Genomic DNA, 18,884 nt, shown 5'->3' with positions numbered 1-18,884 from the left:
TTTAACGTCTATGTGGCTAACCTTCCCGAGCACCGGCCTCCCAGGTCCCCAGCGGCCCCCTGTCCACCGTGCCCTACGCACGTGAGGGCCACCCCGTGAGCATCTCGCAAAACTACTGCACCCCCATGATGTGCCCTTGGTCTCCCTCCATACGCTGTGGTGGCAGCGTCCCCCAGGTCCCATGACCAGCGGTCTCTAGGACTCCTCCCCCTCCCGGCCCCCGTGGGCTCGTCCCCCTCCTCCCCACTGGGCAGGACCCCCTCGTGGGCTGCTACAGGAACTCACTTGCCACCATTCTGGATTTCCTTCCCAAGAAGATCCTCCTGCCCCTCCATCACTCTCTCTTTGCAAGCCCTGCCGTGCGTTTACAACACGGTGCTCTCTCTCCAGGACACGGGTTCTCTGTCCCAATAACAGATGCGAGGGATTTTGTGAGCTGCCCGCCTGGCCACGCTGAGGCTTCCTTGGCTAAGGATCATAGAAGTCCCTCCCGTGGGGTCATAATATGAGAATGGGGTTTTTTAGAGTTAAAATCTAACTGTTTCCGGGTGCCTGGGTGGCTCAGTCAATTAAGCGTCCGACTCTTGGTTTCGACTCAGGTCATGATCTCACAGTCATTGAGTTCAAGCCCCACATCGGACTCTGGGCGGACAGTGCAGAGCCTGCTTGGGATTCTCTCTCTCCCTCTCTCTCTCTCTCTCTCTCTGCCCTTCCCCTGCTCAATTTGTCTCTCTCTCTCTCTCTCTCTCTCTCTCTAAACAAGTCAACTTAAAAAAAAAGCACTTTTTTAAATAAAATAAAATTTAATTGTTTCGGAAAACACCCTCCTGGAGGCAGGGGAAAGTGCTACCTTAGAAGAAGGCGACACAGCGTGGTCAAACCTTTGTTTTTACACCTGTGAACAGCCATCTCTTCCCGGTCCCGCCCCACCCACCCCCCCCACCTTTTAGCCACAGTGTCGCTTTAATGCCAGCAGTTGCCAAGCTTATCTCCAAAGAACAGCGAGGCAGGCAGCAGCTTGGCAATGGTGCCATTACCTGTGATGTCTTTAAGGGTCTCTGTGCCTCCAGCCCCTTCTGGAGCCACGGATGACTGCACACAGGACACTAAGCTTCCTACTATGTCGTGAAGTGAGGTAAAATTCTCTAGGTTGAACACATGCATATTGAGCGGTTCGCTCGCTATTTCTCTTAACGCTCCTTCATCTGAATCCTCAACTCCAACTGCAAACACGTTAACATCAGCAGACTTAAGTTCCGCTGAAGGCAGAGCAAGGCCGTCGTCCGAGCGTCCACTGGTCAACACTACAATAACCTGAGGGACTCCGTCACTGGCCCGGCTTCCAGCAGCCTCAGTGAGGTGATTCTGCATTACGTATTCTAATCCTTTTCCAGTCTGATTGCTTCCCCCAATATAAGACATGTTGGAAATGTGGGAGAGGACTTCTTGATTAGTACGGTACGTATTTAACAGGAACTCGGTATGTGGGTTGCCGTTGAACTGGACCAGAGCAAAATGGAAATCATTTTCTCCCACAGCTAAAGATTTTATAACATCATACAGAAACTCTCGAACAAGTTGGAAATGTTCCTTTCCAATGCTCCAAGAGGAATCCACTAGAAATATTATATCGGCAGCGGCACCATTTTTGACATCTTTAAAAAAAGACATTGGTTTAGATTTTTCTCCTGTTCGGCAATTACTTCCTATCGGCGCAAAGCCTCCCTAACCTAACTCGGCTTACGCTGTGCTGTTAGCTGAGTGGCCCGCACCTCGCTTGCACTACGGGCAGGCGGGAGGACTTTACCTGAGGGGCAGGGACCTGGGCACAGGGACAGCTGTTGGTCAGCAACCCTTGGCCCAACTTCCATATGCAATGAACCCCATCCATGAACCAGTAGAAGGCTCCAGAATGGGGGAGAAAACATTCCCTGGCGTGTCTTTTAACTCAAGCGTGATTCTCTGTGACAGTTTGAGCCCCGACACCCACCTGATGAGACCAGGCTACTCCATCAGAGATAACCAACCGCCATTTTAAAAATTCCTTCTTCATATTTGGCTCTGAAATGGGGCCTCGAGAAGAAGGAACAGTGAAAATGGCCGCTTTACGTTAACTAGCGTCCGATGCTTGGCGTACTTTGCCAGAAAAATACACATGGCAAGTATGTCTTCCCTACGTGAAGACTTCCACAACTGGAGAGAAAGGAAAGGTCTCATTGTTCCCAGACTTTTTGGCATGAAGAAAGGCACCCTAACTAGTCACTATATATTTTTCAGGGCCAGAAGAGTCTTTGCAGATGTGGGATATTATTTATCTTTCTCAAAGACAGTGGGAGCAGGAAGCTCAGGGCGCCAGGCTGGGGGTGCCCGAGGAGGGCCCTTCTGCGGCTGTGGGCCAGGCTGGCTGCACATAGCCAGCTCCCAGACTCTACTTACCTCAGGCTGCCCTGATGCCCCAAGCAATGCTCCCCTTTCCTTGAGGTGGCATTCACCTCCCACCATCTAAGGACCACCGCGTCCAGTGGGAGAATCCCTGCCCAAGACCCAACTCTCCAGGCAAAGGAGAGAGAGACTCAAGGCCATCCCTCCAAACTCATAGTGCGTGAAGCATTTCTAAGTTTTCCAAAACTCTGCAAGCAAATTCTTAAGAGGGTTCATTTGGATCTTTTTTTTTTTTTTTCATCATTTGGGGAAATGTTTTTTTTCCAGACTTGATTCTAGATGAAAACTGTCTTTTTGTATCCAGAATTATACAAAGAGGGTGATCTGGGTGTTTTGTTTTCAAGGAAAAGAATGCTTACTCTCAATAATTGTCTCGTCCTGGTTTTAGGTGCCGTGAGATCAAACCAGGGCCAGGAGTGCGGAAAAGCCCTTCATTTTGGTGAAATGTCTGTGACACAAATGTTCGCTCATACCCAGTGTGAAAACAAACCACTTGCGAACCAACTCCAAGATATCAACCCAAGGGTTAGTAAAAGTAGGCCATCTCTCACTGGATACAGAGCATCTGGAGAAGTCTGTGCGTTGAACGAACATCCTGAGACAAAGGGCCCCACCATCCCCTACGTCACATCTAAGTTCTGGCTCAAGCTCACGAGGTCTAAGATCAAAACATCAGAGAGCACCTTCCTCTGAATAAAAGTAAGAAGTGTCTCTGGATCTTACCTGCTTGCTGCTGTTGGGCACGGGTAAGAGAAAAGCCTGAGAGAAAGAGGCAAAAGGTGGCCACCAAGGGCAAATGTCGATGTTTCCTCATTTTGAACGTGTCTAAGCACCAAGTGGGAACCTAAACAAGAAAAGAGGGTGGAGGCAAAATGATCAGTTCTGGTGCTCAGATTACAAACCAACGCACCAAGGATTTAGCCCTTCTACGAAAAGGAGTGTTGACTACACAGTCAGTGAAAATCTTTGAATCCCATGATTGTACTCCTTTGGTCGTACCTAAAACAAAACCAAACAAAATGGGTAATTAAACCTTCGTTCCTCTCAGACTGAGACAGGCCACAACAGCATGTCACCAGAAAATGGCAGAGAAAGAGAGAGGGAGAGAGAGAGAGAGTCAAGGGTAAAGGTATTTGTGGCCGCAGAAAGTGGTGGGTCTGCGACACCCAGCTTAACTGTAGATCGTGTCTGAAAGAATCCCCCAGGAAATCTTCAGTTCATGGAGAGAATGGGCTTTGCCCAAATCAGAGCATGTGCCAACACGGCCATGGCCTCTGGGACCACTGCAAATCTTGCCCTCGTTCCTGTTGCTTTTTTTTTTATTTTTTTTAATGTTTTTATTTATTTTTGAGACAGAGACAGAGCATGTGCTGAGCTGTCGGCACAGAGCCTGACACGGGGCTCAAACTCACGGACTGTGAGATCATGACCTGAGCTGAAGTCGACGCTTCACTGACTGAGCCACCCAGGCGCCCCGCCCTTGTTCCCGTTTAGCACTTTTTTCCCAGCAAAATCCTGCTGTGTGCCAACCACCAATCTCAGAATGAAAGAAGCCCAGAGCCATTGAATTAACAAGCCTGTGAAGCCAGACCTGAGGGCGGACCGCCTGGTGGCATGGTCTCCCGTCCCCACACACCAGCTGGTGGCCGCAAGCGTGACTTCCAACCAGCCACGCTCATGTTCAGATGGGCAGATCTTTGCCCCGCAAACAAAACCCTCTCCTCACCCCACACCAGAAGGCACCCTCCTCTGTCAAAATTCCAATGGCCTTTTTTGTAGAAATCCGGGGGGAAACATCCTAAAATCATTTGGAAGTTCAAAAGAGCCAGAGAGCCACAGTGATCTTGAGAAACTAAGAAAGAAAAATATAGCTGGAGGTGTCACGTTTCCTGATTTCAAAACATATTACAAAGCTACGGTAATCACGACAGTATGGTAATAGAATAAAGACAGGCATGTAGGCCGATAGAATAAAACAGAGATGCCAGAAGTGTCCCTCACCTCACTTATATGGCCAAATGATCCTTCATAAGGGTGTTCAGGTGACACAGTAAGAGAGAATAGTCTCTTCAACAAATGGTGCTGCGAAAAGTGCATCTCCACATGCAAAAGAACAAAATTAGACGCTTCCCTTATAATACTCACAAAAGGAAACTCAAAATGGGGTCAGAGATCGAAATGTAAGACCTGAAACTATAAAACTCCTAGAAGAAAATAGAAAAGTCCGCATGATGGTGGATTTGGCAATGATTTCTTGGATATGACACCAACAGCACAGGCTACAAAAGCAAGAACAGACAAATGGGATTGGAGCAAATGTATAAACCTTCTGTGCGGCAGAGGAAACCACCAACAGAGTGAAAGGGGCAACCTGCAGAATGGGAGGAAATATTCACAAACCATGTATCTGATGAGGGTTCAAATCCAGAATATATAAAGAACTCCCACAACTCAACAACAACAAAATAATCTGACTTAAAAATGGGAGGAGGGCCAGGGGCGCCTCGGTGGCTCTGCGGGTTGAGCGTCTTGACTCTTGATTTCGGCTAAGGCCACAATCCCAGGGTCGTGGGATCCAGCCCCGCGTCAGGATCTGCACTGAGCATGGAACCTGCTTAAGAATCCGTCTCTCCCTCTGCCCCTCCCCCACTCTCTCTCTCAAAAGAATAAATAAAAATAAATAAATAAAATAAAAATAAATAAAAATGGGAAAAGGGCTTGAGCAGACATTTCTCCAAAGAAGATACACAAACGGCCGTTAAGCATATGAAAAGATACTCAACATCATTAATCATCAGAGAAATGCAAATAAATCAAAACCACAATGAGCTATCACCTCACACCCACTAGAATGACGGCCATGAAAAAAAAATAGTAAACAATAATTATCAATGAGGAGGCAGAAAAACTGGAACCTTTGTGCCTGTTGGTGGGAATGTAAAACAATGCAGCCACTAGAGAAAACTACATGGAGGTTCCTCAAAAAATCAAAAACAGAATTACTGTATAACCTAGCAATCTCACTTCTGGGCATATAGCCAAAATAAATGAAACAGGATTGCAAAGAAATACATCAACACCCCAATTCACTGCAGCACGAGTCACAATAGCCAAGCGGTGGAAACAACATGAATGCCCATCGATGGGTGAATGGATACGGATAAAGACGATGTACGCACACAATGAAATCTCATGCAGCCTTTAAAAAGAAGGGAATCCTATCATATCCCTACAACGTGGATGAACCCTGAGGACGCTAGGATAAATGAAATGAGCCAGTTCCAAAAAGACACATACCGTGAGACTCCACTTACGGGACACAGCCAACTATTAGAAACAGGTAACAGGGGCTCCTGGCTGGCTCATTCGGTTAAGCATCTGACTCCTGTTTCGGCCCAGGGCACGATCTCACAGTTCGTGGGATTGAGCCCCACATCCGGCTCTGTGCTAAGCATGGAGCCTGCTTGGCATTCTCTCTCTCCCTCTACCCCTCTCCCCAGCTTACACTCTGTCTCTCTCTAAACTTAAAAAAAAAAAAAATCTGATGTAACACTGAGACCTGGTGCGAAAATCATCTCTGCCCTAAGTCCCAGCTGAGCTATGAAATCAGCTCCACCTAAGCCCTAAGCTTTGGCACCTGCTTGACCTTTCTAGCGTGACCTTCCTCTTGCCCCTAGGCACTCCATGGGCCCAGAGATTCTCTTCACAGCTGTCCGCTGTGCAAGGCAGGAGCTCCGCCTTCCCCACATTGCTAATGAAGCCAACGTTAAGGACGGTCTGGTATTGTCAATGCCGTCGTACAGAACAACACAACTCACGATACCAGAGGGAAGTCTGATTAGTGACGTGGCCTTGGCAGAGGACCAATGTCCGGCTGAACTGCTCAGCGAGACAGCATCGAGGGCCAAGGAGAACAAAGAGACAGCCCCTTATGCAGTCTGCCACCTAAGCACATGGGTGCAGGGGGCACAAAGAAAACCAGAGCTCAGGCCCACGGCCGTGCCTGCCAGGGGTCAGGCCCAGAAGGAGAAGCTGGAGTCCAAATCTTGTGGCCCAGCTGGGAGGAACAAACAGCAAGACACAGAGCGTGGGCCCTAGGCCAGCCTGCCAAAAGTTGGAGGACTCGAGAAAGATAAAACCATAAACAAGACAGGAGATTCCAAGATCCTCTGTGCCTTTGCATTTCCAAGGAAAGTCCACAAAAAGTATCACCTGTGACGAGACCACCCTGTGATTCCAATTCTGAGAGCCTGAAGACATTCTCGGCAGCTAAAATAGAACCACCTGTCGATCCAGCTTTCTCTTGGAAAGGTATCAACGCTGCCAAGGACATGTTCTAACGATGATCGGAAAGCCAGTCATCAAGAGGACATCTTTCTCTCTTACAAGAAGGTGACAGCGAGTGGTGAGAATGGCAACATTTCAAAGGCACAGCCCAGCCACCTTGGCTTGAAACGGTGAACACACGTTAGACACGGATCGATACAACCGAGAAGGGCAGTCCCCAGTGCCCCGTGCTTTGGTTCCACGATGTCCCCAAGTCCTAGTTGAGTCCTGGCTGGTGCTCAGGACAGTCCCCACAGGCACTGCTTGGCTGGTCGGTCTGTTTTCTCCACTGAGGATGACCCTCTAACACAGCCCCAGCATCACCGCCTCCGCGCTCTAGAGATCCCTCAAGCCCATGCTCCACCCTGGGAATCTTCCAGATCTTTCCATCCAGCCATACTTTCCCTCCCCCACACTCTGCTGGGCCTATTCCTGAGTTTTGGGGGCAGGGGGAGGAAGTAAACGCAATGTCTGTCATTTGTGTATGTGTGTTCTCAATAAATTGAGAATACACGCTTTAGAACAATGTAAAAGTACATTGTACACATGCTATTCGTGAGTCCTCTGATTACAGCAAACACCGGATTTTCCTATAGGCAGTAAGCATCCTACTAGAAAACTGTTTTGTAGGAAAATTGTCCACACTATTTAAATTTTACTGGATTCTTTCCAAAAATATCAAGTCCTTTCAAAAAAAAAAAAAAAAAAACCTGTAATATTACAATTGGTCGAGAACTTTTTTTTAAATATGGGATCCACGGGTCTGTCAACCTCCCACAAATGTGTACAAAACCCTATCTGTGTACACGTAGGATCCACATTCGCGTGCGGCTCTAAAAGCATCCATTCTACCTCCCCCCTAAAGTGTAAGCAGTACCGTTTCCACAAAAAATTTTGGTGCAAATCTTCTGGGGAGTCCAGCTCAATGGTTTGAAAGATTTGATCCATGCACAAGACGCAACATTCTAAGGAGGACTTCTGTTCAAGAATTAGAGCGAGAGAATATCACAGGGCCTCGTTGGAAAGCACTAGACTGGGTAATGGATGCCGAGAAAAACAGGACGTGAGACAAAGATCTGCCCGCCCGCTGCTGGGTGCTGGACGGGCGAGCCACAGGCCCCTGCAGGCAACCTGGACCCATGGGATGTGTTGTGTGGTCAGCAGTTTGCTAACGGCGTTTTAACCATCTCTGTATCTCACAGGGCCTCACATCTGACTTCTTGGAATCCACCAGTCCTCTCATATGGTAAACACTGAGTGGGCCCTCTACTGAGAAATTCTAAAATATCATTTTCTCATCTTTGATAAAGCTCGTAACATATAAATGGAAACGAGATGAAATCTGTAATATCTTCCGGAATCATTACTTACTTCACCCGTTCTCTAAGGAAAAGGAATTTTAAGTTGGTTGAAAGTGACATGTAAAAATGTTTATTTCCAAGATATTAATCTTTAAGGGTAAGAAGCCCCCTAAACAAAGGGCTACCCAATTGAGACACAAAGTACAGAGCACAGGAGTTCTCTTTTCCAAAATGTGCCCAGTTACGGGAGGGGAGGGAAGGGGAGGGGAGGGGAGGGGAGGGGAGGGTGGGGGAGAGGAGGGCAGTGAGGGCAGAAGGGAAAAGCTCTTCCCACTCTGGAGACGATGCTTGTGCCACAATAAGGAGTTATCCAAGCTCCGCTCGTGACCGATGAGCTCACGTGGCTTGGCTGAGCTGAATTCCCAGGTGGGAAAACTTTTTCTTGCCATCACGCTTGGGAGCCAGTCTCGTGGCTCAAGTGTTCCTGGCCCAGCTGTTGAATATTCGTTAATATTTTCGTTTGCAATTAAATCTATTCTATTTAACATGCCACGGAGTCCCAATTTTTAAAACTGAAGTTCTTGAAAGACATCAAACGTCATCTCCCCTGGTGATCACCGAGCTTGCTCATTTCAATGAGGGGGAAGGAGGCAGCCACGCCCTCATTACCCACCCTCCTCTGCGCCAGCCTCTCCCCACCCCCCCAGGAAATGGAGACAAGAGAGCACAAGTAAGGTTTACTGTGCGTCTGTCTCACGGTAGGATTTCACGCCCTCCTCCCAATGGCCCAGTGGCTGCTTCCCCCCTACCCTGACCCCATTTTATAGCTGGGAAACTAAAACCAGGCGAGGCAAAGCGATGTGCCCAAGTAGCCACATGGATACGACAAGACAGACCCAGAATCCTAACCAAAGTCCACATTCGCAAAGCCCATGGAAAGGACCCCAGGAAACCCGGAGAGACTGAGCCAGGCCCGGCCCAGATCTCAAGGAAACTCCCCATCCCTTTGGGGTCAAAAATAGACTTCTCTGGTGACAGATTCTGTGTCGACAGAATCCATTTGACTGTCGCCATTCTTTTAAATATGAAAAAAAAGTCCCAACCGGCTGCTTGAGCCCCTTGGGTTGGGTGGAGTGAGGTGCTCCTTTGGGTCACAGAGTCTGTGTCCAAAGGGCAACAGATTCAATAACAGAATTTCATTAAGTTTTCACTCTCATCTTTCCATTGGGCATTAGTAATTCCTTTTTTCACTCCGCCTCATTCTGAAAAGGATTCCAGGTGCCTTTTTCCTTTGTGTAGCTGCCCGTTTGAAACTTAAAAAGATAGCTCTTATTACAAAGATTGCTTTCCCCGGCCCTCCAACTTGCAGTCGTATTCGGTCATACTCCAAAGACTCTCCCGAGCTATTTAGCAACCCCATGAAATTAGTTTTCATTAAGTCTACTCAAAAGCTGTTTCATTTTCCATGTCTGGAAAGCTTTTTTAAGAAAGAGACACACACATGCACACAAGGAAATCATTTTGAAACAAAGGCTTAAATACTTCCAGAGTTCCAGAGGCTCCATTTTGAGGGCATTTATCCCGTCCTGTCCTCTCCGACTACCGCTTTTTAAAGTCAGGCTGGTGCTCCTACCGAGTCCTAGGACTTCTGTTAACTCCTGGTGTCCCGTTTCACAGGGGAGCTACAGCAGTGTAGGACACGGGGGCGGGAGTGCGTCCTATCTGCTGTGACTCACACTTCAGGAAACCCCAGGGACCTTGAGCTGGCTGCCACCCTGGTTCTCTCTCTTTCCCTTACTCCCCTTCCCTTCTTGCCTGAATCCTGGGAAAGGAGTCCCCATCCTTTGTCCCCAGGGAGAAAACTGAAAGGATTCATTAGGTTCCCAGAGAAGGAAGAGGATAGAATTTACTATATGCCTGCCATTCGAAAGAGCTTTGGGGGATCCTCAAGCGATTTGGAGAACCCTAAGAAGGCCCCTCTAACTCAGGAGGTGGTTTTTTTTCACTGTTTATTTTACAACCTCTTGAACCTCTTCTTTCCATTCTATGAAAATGCACCAGAGAAGAGAATTATCAGCCACGCATCCACGTCTGCAAACAATTATCTGGTTGACCCAGGCTCTGAACATGTTTCCTGTGATAGCAAAATTTTAACTCTTCTGATTATGGGTTTTGGCCTGGCCTCACTGCCACCCACAGTGTCCTTGCCAGACGCTGAAGAGCCAACCCAAGATCTTTGATGTTTGGCCCCTCCTGGCAAAATCAAGTAAAACGACACCCGTTCCGCAGCTCCTGTGTTTAAACAGAGCAAGACAGGGGCGCCTGGGTGGCTCAGTCGGCTGGGCGACCAGCTTCGGCTCCAGGTCACGATCTCATGGTTCGAGGGTTCGAGGCCCACGTCGGGCTCTGTGCTGACAGCTCGGAGCCTGGAGCCTGCTTCAGACTCTGTGTCTCCCTCTCTCTCTGCCCCTCCCCCACTCGTTCTCTGTCTCTCAAAAATAAACTTGAAAAAATATTTAAAGAATTCTAAACAGAGCAAGAAAGGAAGCGGGAGGGGGTTTGGACATCCCCTTGCAAGCAGCCTCCTCCCTCATGGAGGTCACGTGCAAGCATGTGCTGAGCGCCGTCAGGGTTCGCGCCCTTCCCCCCATAAAGGCAGCTTGAAGATCCTTCAGATTAAGTGCCAGATACTTGGAAATGTATTTGAAGACATATTCCTAGGGTCCAAGGCAATAACCGTGAAGCAGAAGGTTCTACATCTGCTGTAGATGGGAGAGCTAGGCACCACCGTGCAAACATAGAAGGCAGCCAGACGAGACTTCTCCACTTACACTGCTAATTATAAACGCTGAGCAGAGACTAGGTTGGATTTAACATTAAGGAAGAGAATGCCTTAGAAATTGCTTCAGAAGAAATTGCACAAACACCCATCTCATTCCAGCCCCGTGAAGCGTGGTGCCGGGTTCCATCCGCCTCTTCCTTTCTTGGCCACGGACTTTTGGGGCTACTGGCCTCTCCAAACCCATGGCGTTCCGTTGCTGGGTTATTCGAAGTGGCTAAAGCGCTCTCAGATTGAAAGGAAAAGTTCAACATTGTTTGTTTTCTACTCCGGCTCACGATCAAGTCTAGAAGAGAAAGTCACTTAAAATAGACTTTTTAAAACCTTAAGCTGAGACGTCTGATAGGACATCCTCAACACCAGATTTAGTGTAAGAGCCTGGAAAACTCCTACTTCCTTTCCTCTCTATCAGTAATGATCAGCTGATCTCTCCAGGCTCACTTATCTTAGGCGTAAAATAAGGCTAACTGCCGATGCTCTGACAGACAAGGTTCGGAGACTATTTCCTCTCCTCTGTTTCCCTGGGCGGGACCAGTGATGGGGATCCTGCTGTCCCCACGAGAAACACAGAGTCCCCCAGGGACACATTGGGCAATCTGTGGGCCTCAGCTGAGCTGGCGCTTGCTCTGGCGGCTGGCCCCGGGCTGCTGAATCAACTGATGAAGATTCCAGAAGAGAAAAACCAGTTTCCTGGAATGGCTTCCCTTGAGACCTGAGTCATCTCCAGCTGTTGTTCGATTTTTAATTTTCAAATTAAACTCACCCGGGGGGCTCTTCCGTCCAGCGGCCAACTCTCGATGCTCTGGGTCCATGAAAACTAAATGTACAGCACACACTGGGGAAATGTTACCGAACCATTTCCTACTGTGCTTTCCCCTGGCCGCTGTTAACCCGCAAATGTTTCCCGGTTATTTCCTGAGTCTTCGAATTCAGGAGGACGGCAGGGATTATGCTATGCTAGACGCAGCCAGACCCCTCCAAAAGATTAATAATTTGCCTTTGGGAAAGGGTTTGGCAGGACTTTACATGTTTGTCTTACTTTTCTCCTCTCCTTTTTCTTTCCAGATTTTTTTTAAAGTAACAATTACCCCTCTGCCAACTAAACTTGTGATAATATGCTACTCCACGGAAGACGGGTCAATGGGAGGAAGTGCCTTTCTTCACATGACGCTCTAGAATATTCTCTAATGACTTTTACTCCCTGGATATTCCTGGTCCCGGACACCTGCTGATGGGCGTGCATCTCCGTGGGCAGGGGCGCCCAGAAATTCTGATTTCGCTCGACTATTAGCACTGTGACCTCAGACCAGTAATTCACCTCTCTGTGCCCCATTCCTTCATCTGAAATATCAAGGGTGTGGAGAAAGTATCCACCAGGGTGGTAATTTTTTGATATTTATTTATTTTTTAATTTTTTTATGTTTTTATTTTCGAGAGAGACACAGTGCGAGCGGGGGAGGGACAGAGAGAGAAGGAGACAGAGAATCTGAAGCAGGCTCCAGGCTCCAAGCTGTAGGCACAGAGCCCTACGTGGGGCTCGAACTCACGGACTGTGCAATCATGACCCGAGCCGAAGTCGGGTGCTTAACCTACTAAGCCACCCAGACGCCCAATTTTTTGATATTTAAAATAGCCCAATGGCAATCACATATTTGCCAACCAGAGGGCAGGGTCTATGTCTCACTCACCCTTATGCCCTCCCTCAACCCCAAAGCTCCATGCCATGAGCACAGCAAGGCTTATCCAGCTTGAATGAATAGGAGAACAGATGGACAGAGTACAAGGTTAGGTTCCTCCTCTCGGAGCTGGGATCCTGTCCTTCGGGATCCTAACAGTGGATAGCTCGGCAAACGAGAAGTCTGAGAGTCAGTAATATATGGTTTTTTTTATTAACCAAGATTTAAAATGGGACGTTCGTAATTATCGTAGTCTGTGTGCATTTTTTAAAATATGTTCAACCAAGTCACCCTTTGGGGGGAAACAGCAAAGGGCGGATAATGAGAAGTCTGAGAGTTACTGGATCAGTTTACTACCTTAACGTTATTACTGCCTGTTTTACGTTCAAAAATTCTATGTGGACACATTAAGGCATGAACATGCAAATTCACTTGGGTTCTGAAACAACTTACTGTTAATTTAAACTTTTCTTAGGAGATGTGGGTAAAATGTTTCCTTTGTAAGTTCTTACATGGTTAGTGCCCTTGTAATGAAATTATTTTAGAGTACAGAATGCCTCGTTTCAACGCATAATCTCACTTCAATACCTGAGCACAGAAAAATAAAATAAAATAAAATTCTAAATTTATATCTACTTCAGATATTATGGGCACATTTAAAAATATACGTGTTTAAACAGTGTAAAGTTACCCATGAACCCTGTTGAGATGTCTATCAACCCTTGCAAACCCAGAAACCCCACCCTGAAGGACTCCCACCCCTTGCGAGATTTTTCTGGGGCTCGGAAAGATACACCGCCCTCTAGAGGAAAGAAAACCACACTGCATTTTCAGGAAAGGCTACACCCGGGTGAATGTGCTAAGCCAGAATTTCGTCTTCCTCCCAGAACAGACCCAGGAGACCAGAAGGTGTTGAAAACTGTGCTTCCAAAGATTAACATCATGAAGAGACCCCCCCCCCTTTGTCAATCAGGACACAGTGTGTGCTGAGTGTGAGGTGTCGGGGGCCATTGCCATGCTGCAGAGAGAACCAAGAGCATCTTTTCTTTAAAGCATAGAACCTTCCAGAATTTTCACACTGGAAAGACAGAAGCCATGTCTGGAAGTGTGGGGAATGAAGAGAACCGTCCTTGTCTTGCTCAAAGCTGTCTGAATGTACAGGAACTTTTTGATGCTTCCCTGCTTTAAAATTTGAATTATGTCAGGCTTTCGTTTCCTCGGCTAGAGCTACTAATAGGATTTTTTTTTTTTTTTTTAATGTCAGGTCACGCCTCCGGCAGTGGATGTTTATGCAGCCGTGGCACATAAACCCTAAGGGACCGCCTCACCGTGTCCCACTCAGATGGGGAAACAGCCTGGGATTCTTCTCCAAAAGATAACAGATCCTCAGGTTGTTCCAAAGAGAACAGTGACAAAACCAATGGTCAAACACAAGTGTGGGTTGAGGCCATCAGCATGCCTTGCGAGACGGTCTCACGGGGCAGAATCTGTGGCTGGTCGGTGACTTTTAAACCCTAAATGTGGAATTTCACATAACAGTGGCGGGTGGTACAGGCTACTGGGAGGGACCATACTTCATCCGGTTGTCCAAACACGCTGAGCAAGCTCCCAGGGCGGGAACCCTCTCCGACTCTCAAAACGGACAGAAGACTGGTTTCAAGCTGGCATACAGCGGTGGCCTCTGTGGCCTCCTAACCCCAAACTACGGTCGGAGGGGGAGCCTCGTAGGAATCAATCACTGATCATCGATTAGAGATGTTTCCTCCTGCTTTATCACCAGTGACGTGTTAGGTTCTAAGCAACAAAAAAAGGACAAAAGGGGCTCCTGAGGACAGAGTCAGATGTATGAATGCTAAACACTTTGTTATAAAGGGAGGTGCAGAAAGAAAAGACCTTTCTGTTCAGAAAGATTTGGTATCAAACAGGTCCTTACGACCCCTCGTTTGGACATTTGCCATACAGGCCATCAGTGGACAGCCACGGCATGGTGGAGAGGGGCACACTTCCTCCCAGGAAATGGAAGAGCCTGGGCCACAGGCTAACCGTCTAGAGGTTTCCCCGGCCACACCCTCCAATTCCCCCCTAAGAAAAAAGCAGGACGACCACACCTCCCCACCTTGCTGTGTGCCATTCCCTCCCAGGTCTTGTTCTCCACCCAGTGTCTTCTTAATGGCTGTCTCCCTGCTGGAGTAGGAAAAGAGAAAACTCAGCCTCACGGCAATACAATCCCTTGCCTCCACAAAGACGGTCAAGATCACACGGCCATTCCTATACAGAGTTCCTACAAAAGCCCCTCACCTCCCCGTCCCTGTGCCTTCACCCTCAGCAACGAGCCCACATTAAGAACCAAGTAAAATACAGTTCCCACCCCTCTGGGCCCCAGCCCCAGAGGTGACCTGAATGAAGGAGGCCTCCTCAGGCTCTCAGGTCGTAGGGCCAACGTCCCTGCCAGCTCCTAGCACCTCCTTCTCCCTCCGCTGGGCTGGGAGAGCCTTAGGGGGCCTAAACCCATTGTCCCATTACTTAGAACAGAACAGGACAGAAGGACACTATCCTCTGGGGAAAACAAATCAAAGAGCCCGTTCCAGTTCAGATGTTAAGTGAGTCTGGGATCCTCCATTGCCCGGACATCTGCTTTCCTGAAATGGTGATGCTTTTGCCCACCATCTCAACCACGTACTGGCTCTGTGGCCTCTGCAAGCAATAATTTGGCACCTCAGGGCCCCCGCCCCTGCTTCTGCATCTTTAAAACCAGCGGGCCACACCTCAGTGGCTTCCAACCAAGAATCTCTGCCATTACCTTTCGCCCAGCAAAGAACTCAGAAGTTCTGGTACACTGTCCAACAGCCAACTGCTTTCCAATAGAACGCTGGTCAGGAACAAAGAATGTTTGGTTTTTGAAGCCATTTCTGTTCAGGCTTCGCAACTGTTAAGAATGGATGCCCTGGGAGGTTGGGGGATCCCAGGCAGGGGAAAAATCTGCCCACATGAGCTCCGAGCACCTTTGCGGCTCTCGGATCCTACAGCTCTCGTGTGGGGATAGCTGTGTGCAGGGCAAGGAGGGGCGGGCACGGGTCAGCACCCCTGTGCTCCCTCTGGGTGTCCGGACCAGCCTCTAAGTTTGCTCCTGGGGCTAGGCTGTGAGCTGCTGATTTTTGTTCTACACTCCCCCCACCCCAGACCCAGTATTCCCCTGGGCCTGCCCAGGGACCCCACCCATGCTTCAACCCCGGCCCGCTTTCTAACACACCAGGCTCTTGAAACAGGTCCCCAAAGCTGGCTGGCAGCTCTCAGGAGACACTTTCCATCGTGGGCGAGCGAGGACCCACGTCCCGCCCTCCCGGCCAGGGAACAGGCCTCTGGGCGTCCCAGTCTGGCACCCGCAGCACATGTGGGCACCACGGGCCGGGCCCACAGCCCCCGGAGGCCTGCCTTATCCAGTGGGCACGCAGCCCAGACACCAAACGCTTTCTCCTCCTCTGACCTCGACCTCGGCAGCTCCTCTCTGCAACCCCCGAGGGTAAAGACTGCAATAGTGACCTCAGGTTCCTCAAAAGAGGTCGGCCCGGCGGCACCGGCTGGAGAACTCTTGACTCGCCCCGAGCCTGGGCACCAACGTCACCCCTGAAGGCCACAGATGTGCTCCACCAGCCCCCGCCCACGCCAGGCCCCGGGCAGAAAGCCCCCCCCCCCCCGCCTCCGACACCCCCAGCTGGGAGAATTCAGAGAGAATCTCCCCAGAGAGCTGCTCAACAGGTAGCTCTTGAATCCTCTAGCCGAGACACGTCTGCTCACAGAGCACTGGGTGCTGTATGGAAACCAATCTGACGATAAATTCCATGCTAAAGATAAATAATTAATTAATTAAATAAAGAAGGAAAAAAACAGAGCAGGTCCCCACCGAGTGCCGTCAAAAACAGACGGCAGCAAGCCCGGCACCACCACAGTCGGGGCTGGCGAGGGACAGGCAGAGAAAGCCCGCGGCGCCACCCGACGGCAGCCCAAGAGCTCGAGGGCAAGCGGCGGCCCTACCCAAGCTGGAGAAACCCAGGGGCCACCAAGCCAGAAAGGCAACTCAGCAGAATCTTCCAGAGACGGAGAAGGCGTCCAGAAAACGGACTCAAGCGAACGGGAGAGCCTCCTGGAGACGATCCCCGGGTTTAAAGCATTTCCTTCTTGCCCGCAGACTCGGGAAAGCAGAGGGGCAATGGCACTCACCCTGAGCGAACCTGAAGACGTGTGTGTCCCTGGGCTCCCGCGTTCACTTATGGTCGAATCTGACGCATGTTTCTCCCGCTCACTGCGTCTGCTCTCCTTTCTGCCGGAGAGGGGCTCCGGGCGGAGGAGGAAAAAGCCCTCCGGGTCCTCGCTGGAGGCTGGAGTGCGGGAGAACTCGGCTGCCCTCAGTGGAAGACTGAGCTCCGAACTGGACCCGATCCAGGGATACAGTCAGGGCTCTCTCCAGCTCCTCCTCCTCCCCCTCCTCCTCCCCTCCCCTCCTCCCGACCCCTCCTCTCCCCCTCCCCACCGCTGGCCTGACCCAACTGTAAATGAAAACCAGACTCTCTGAGCTCTGTTGCTTCTGGCCCCTGCTGCAGGCTGATGTTGCCCTCCCAACGCTGTCTTCACCCTACAAGCCTCTAGCTGGACTCCCGCAAACGCCGACTCTTGAAAAGAAATCCACCTCTTGCACTCGTCACCTTTAGGGCTGGGCCCCTGGTGGCAAAGAGAATGAGTTTTGGAATTTTTTTTTTTTTTCCGTGGGTATCCATGGTTTTCCTGCAGTGTTTTCCAACACCATCTGGAAGGCAAACAGGAAATGCAATCTCCCCCCTCCACCCTCACCACGCCCTCCCGTTTCTCCTTGAAGTTTCTGAATCGGGACTTCTCCTAATAACGTCCCTTTCAAATAGAAAACCCAGCAATCAACATCTCCCCCCCCCCCCCCGCCCCCGGCCTTCTGCTGAGCAAAGCTCTGTTCGCCAGTGAAAAGGCAAGAAAATGGGACGACTTCTTTTTTAAAAGTTCTCCACATAATGGTTCTGACTCTGCGTCGGATGGTGCCACTCTAGGACACATCCAAGGGGACACAGAGCGCTTTCCTTGCTCAGAGCTGCAAGAAAATTCTTGAGAAACAACTTGCCAGGCTTTGCACATTTCACTACACTTTGATACACATTATCTGGGTTACCCCAACATCACCACCCTCCACCCAGCCGCCCCTTGCACATTTCACTACACTTTAATACACATTACCTCCGTTATCTCAAACATCACCACCACCCCCCACCTTTAAATAGATATTTGTTATTTTTTCTTGTTGTCAGGCGAGATTAGGGCCTCCTTTTATAGGTGAGAAAACCCTGGGGGCCAGAGCAGGGCTCAGCCCAAACCCTGGCCTCCAACACCCCCAAGCCTCCCCTGCTCTGCATCATGGGGCTCTTTGTGAGATTAACGGGAAAGATGAAGAAACGTCTAACAGATACTTACGACTTTGAGATCTTCGTCCAGCCAAGTGTAAAGATATCATTAACTCCTCTCCACAGATTATCCCCTTTAAATGTAGGGAAGAGGGGGAGACAGTTGGAAACCAAGCCTGTCCCCTCTTAGAGTAGGCAGCTTAGACAGGAGCTGGGAGGCCTGGGCTGTGATACCCGGGGCGACACTTTACAAGCCTGAGGGTACAACATCTTGCCTTTGTGGCTTTCAACATCATGGCCTTGAGGCTTGTAACACCCCAGGGGGCTGGCAGACCAGGAGCCACAGACCAAAACTCCACAGACCAGGAGTTTTGACCAGGTGCAAAACCTGTGCTCACCTCTTGAACTTCTGCCCCAGGGTGACCCCCGAGGTTCATTATAATGCATTTGTATTTCAGTCTGCCTCCTCCGTGGGGGAAGGCTGCCGGGAGGGAGGCAGTGCAAACCTTGTAGGGTCCAAAACTCTCCCTCATGATTGGCAGGAGCCCCCAGTAGACATCACTCCATCCTGTGGCCCAAGGCCCCCACCTCCATAAAAAGAAAAGACCCCTGTAGCCTCAGGGCAGTGGCCACTTCTGGACCTGCCCTCTCTCCCACCTTGAGAGTGTACTGTCCTTCCTAAACAGCTGTGCAATTGCTACTTTCCTTCTGGCTGCCTGTATTCGAGCCCAGATCCTCATGGAAATCTTCCGCAGGGCATCCAAGAACAGAGACCTCCATGCACACAGCCAGCCTCTCTCCTCCGCAGCTTAAGGTTCAGCGGGCAGAATGTCAGCCTAGGGGACAGAGATGGGGGCCTGGGTTGTGGCAATTCCCTGCC

At 49.7% G+C, this 18,884-nt stretch overlaps 1 protein-coding gene across 1 annotated transcript in view; it reads right to left on the bottom strand.

Moving 5' to 3' along the window:
• The window catches only part of COL6A3 (collagen type VI alpha 3 chain), an 80,943-nt gene extending 63,897 nt beyond the window's left edge, over nt 1–17,046 (bottom strand). Inside the window, exons 1-3 of the mRNA XM_078450741.2 lie at nt 16,803–17,046; nt 3,166–3,286; nt 1,038–1,655 (exon numbers count right to left, since the gene is read on the bottom strand). Coding sequence (XP_078306867.2) covers nt 1,038–1,655; nt 3,166–3,256 — 709 coding nt within the window. The 5' untranslated portion in view covers nt 3,257–3,286; nt 16,803–17,046. The remainder of the gene's footprint in view (nt 1–1,037; nt 1,656–3,165; nt 3,287–16,802) is intronic.
• Nucleotides 17,047–18,884: the final 1,838 nt, after the last annotated feature.

This window comes from Panthera onca, chromosome C1 (assembly GCF_046562875.1).
Source record: "Panthera onca isolate mPanOnc1 chromosome C1, mPanOnc1 haplotype 2, whole genome shotgun sequence".
NCBI lineage: Eukaryota > Metazoa > Chordata > Mammalia > Carnivora > Felidae > Panthera > Panthera onca.
This window is presented reverse-complemented; position numbering and strand designations above follow the sequence as displayed.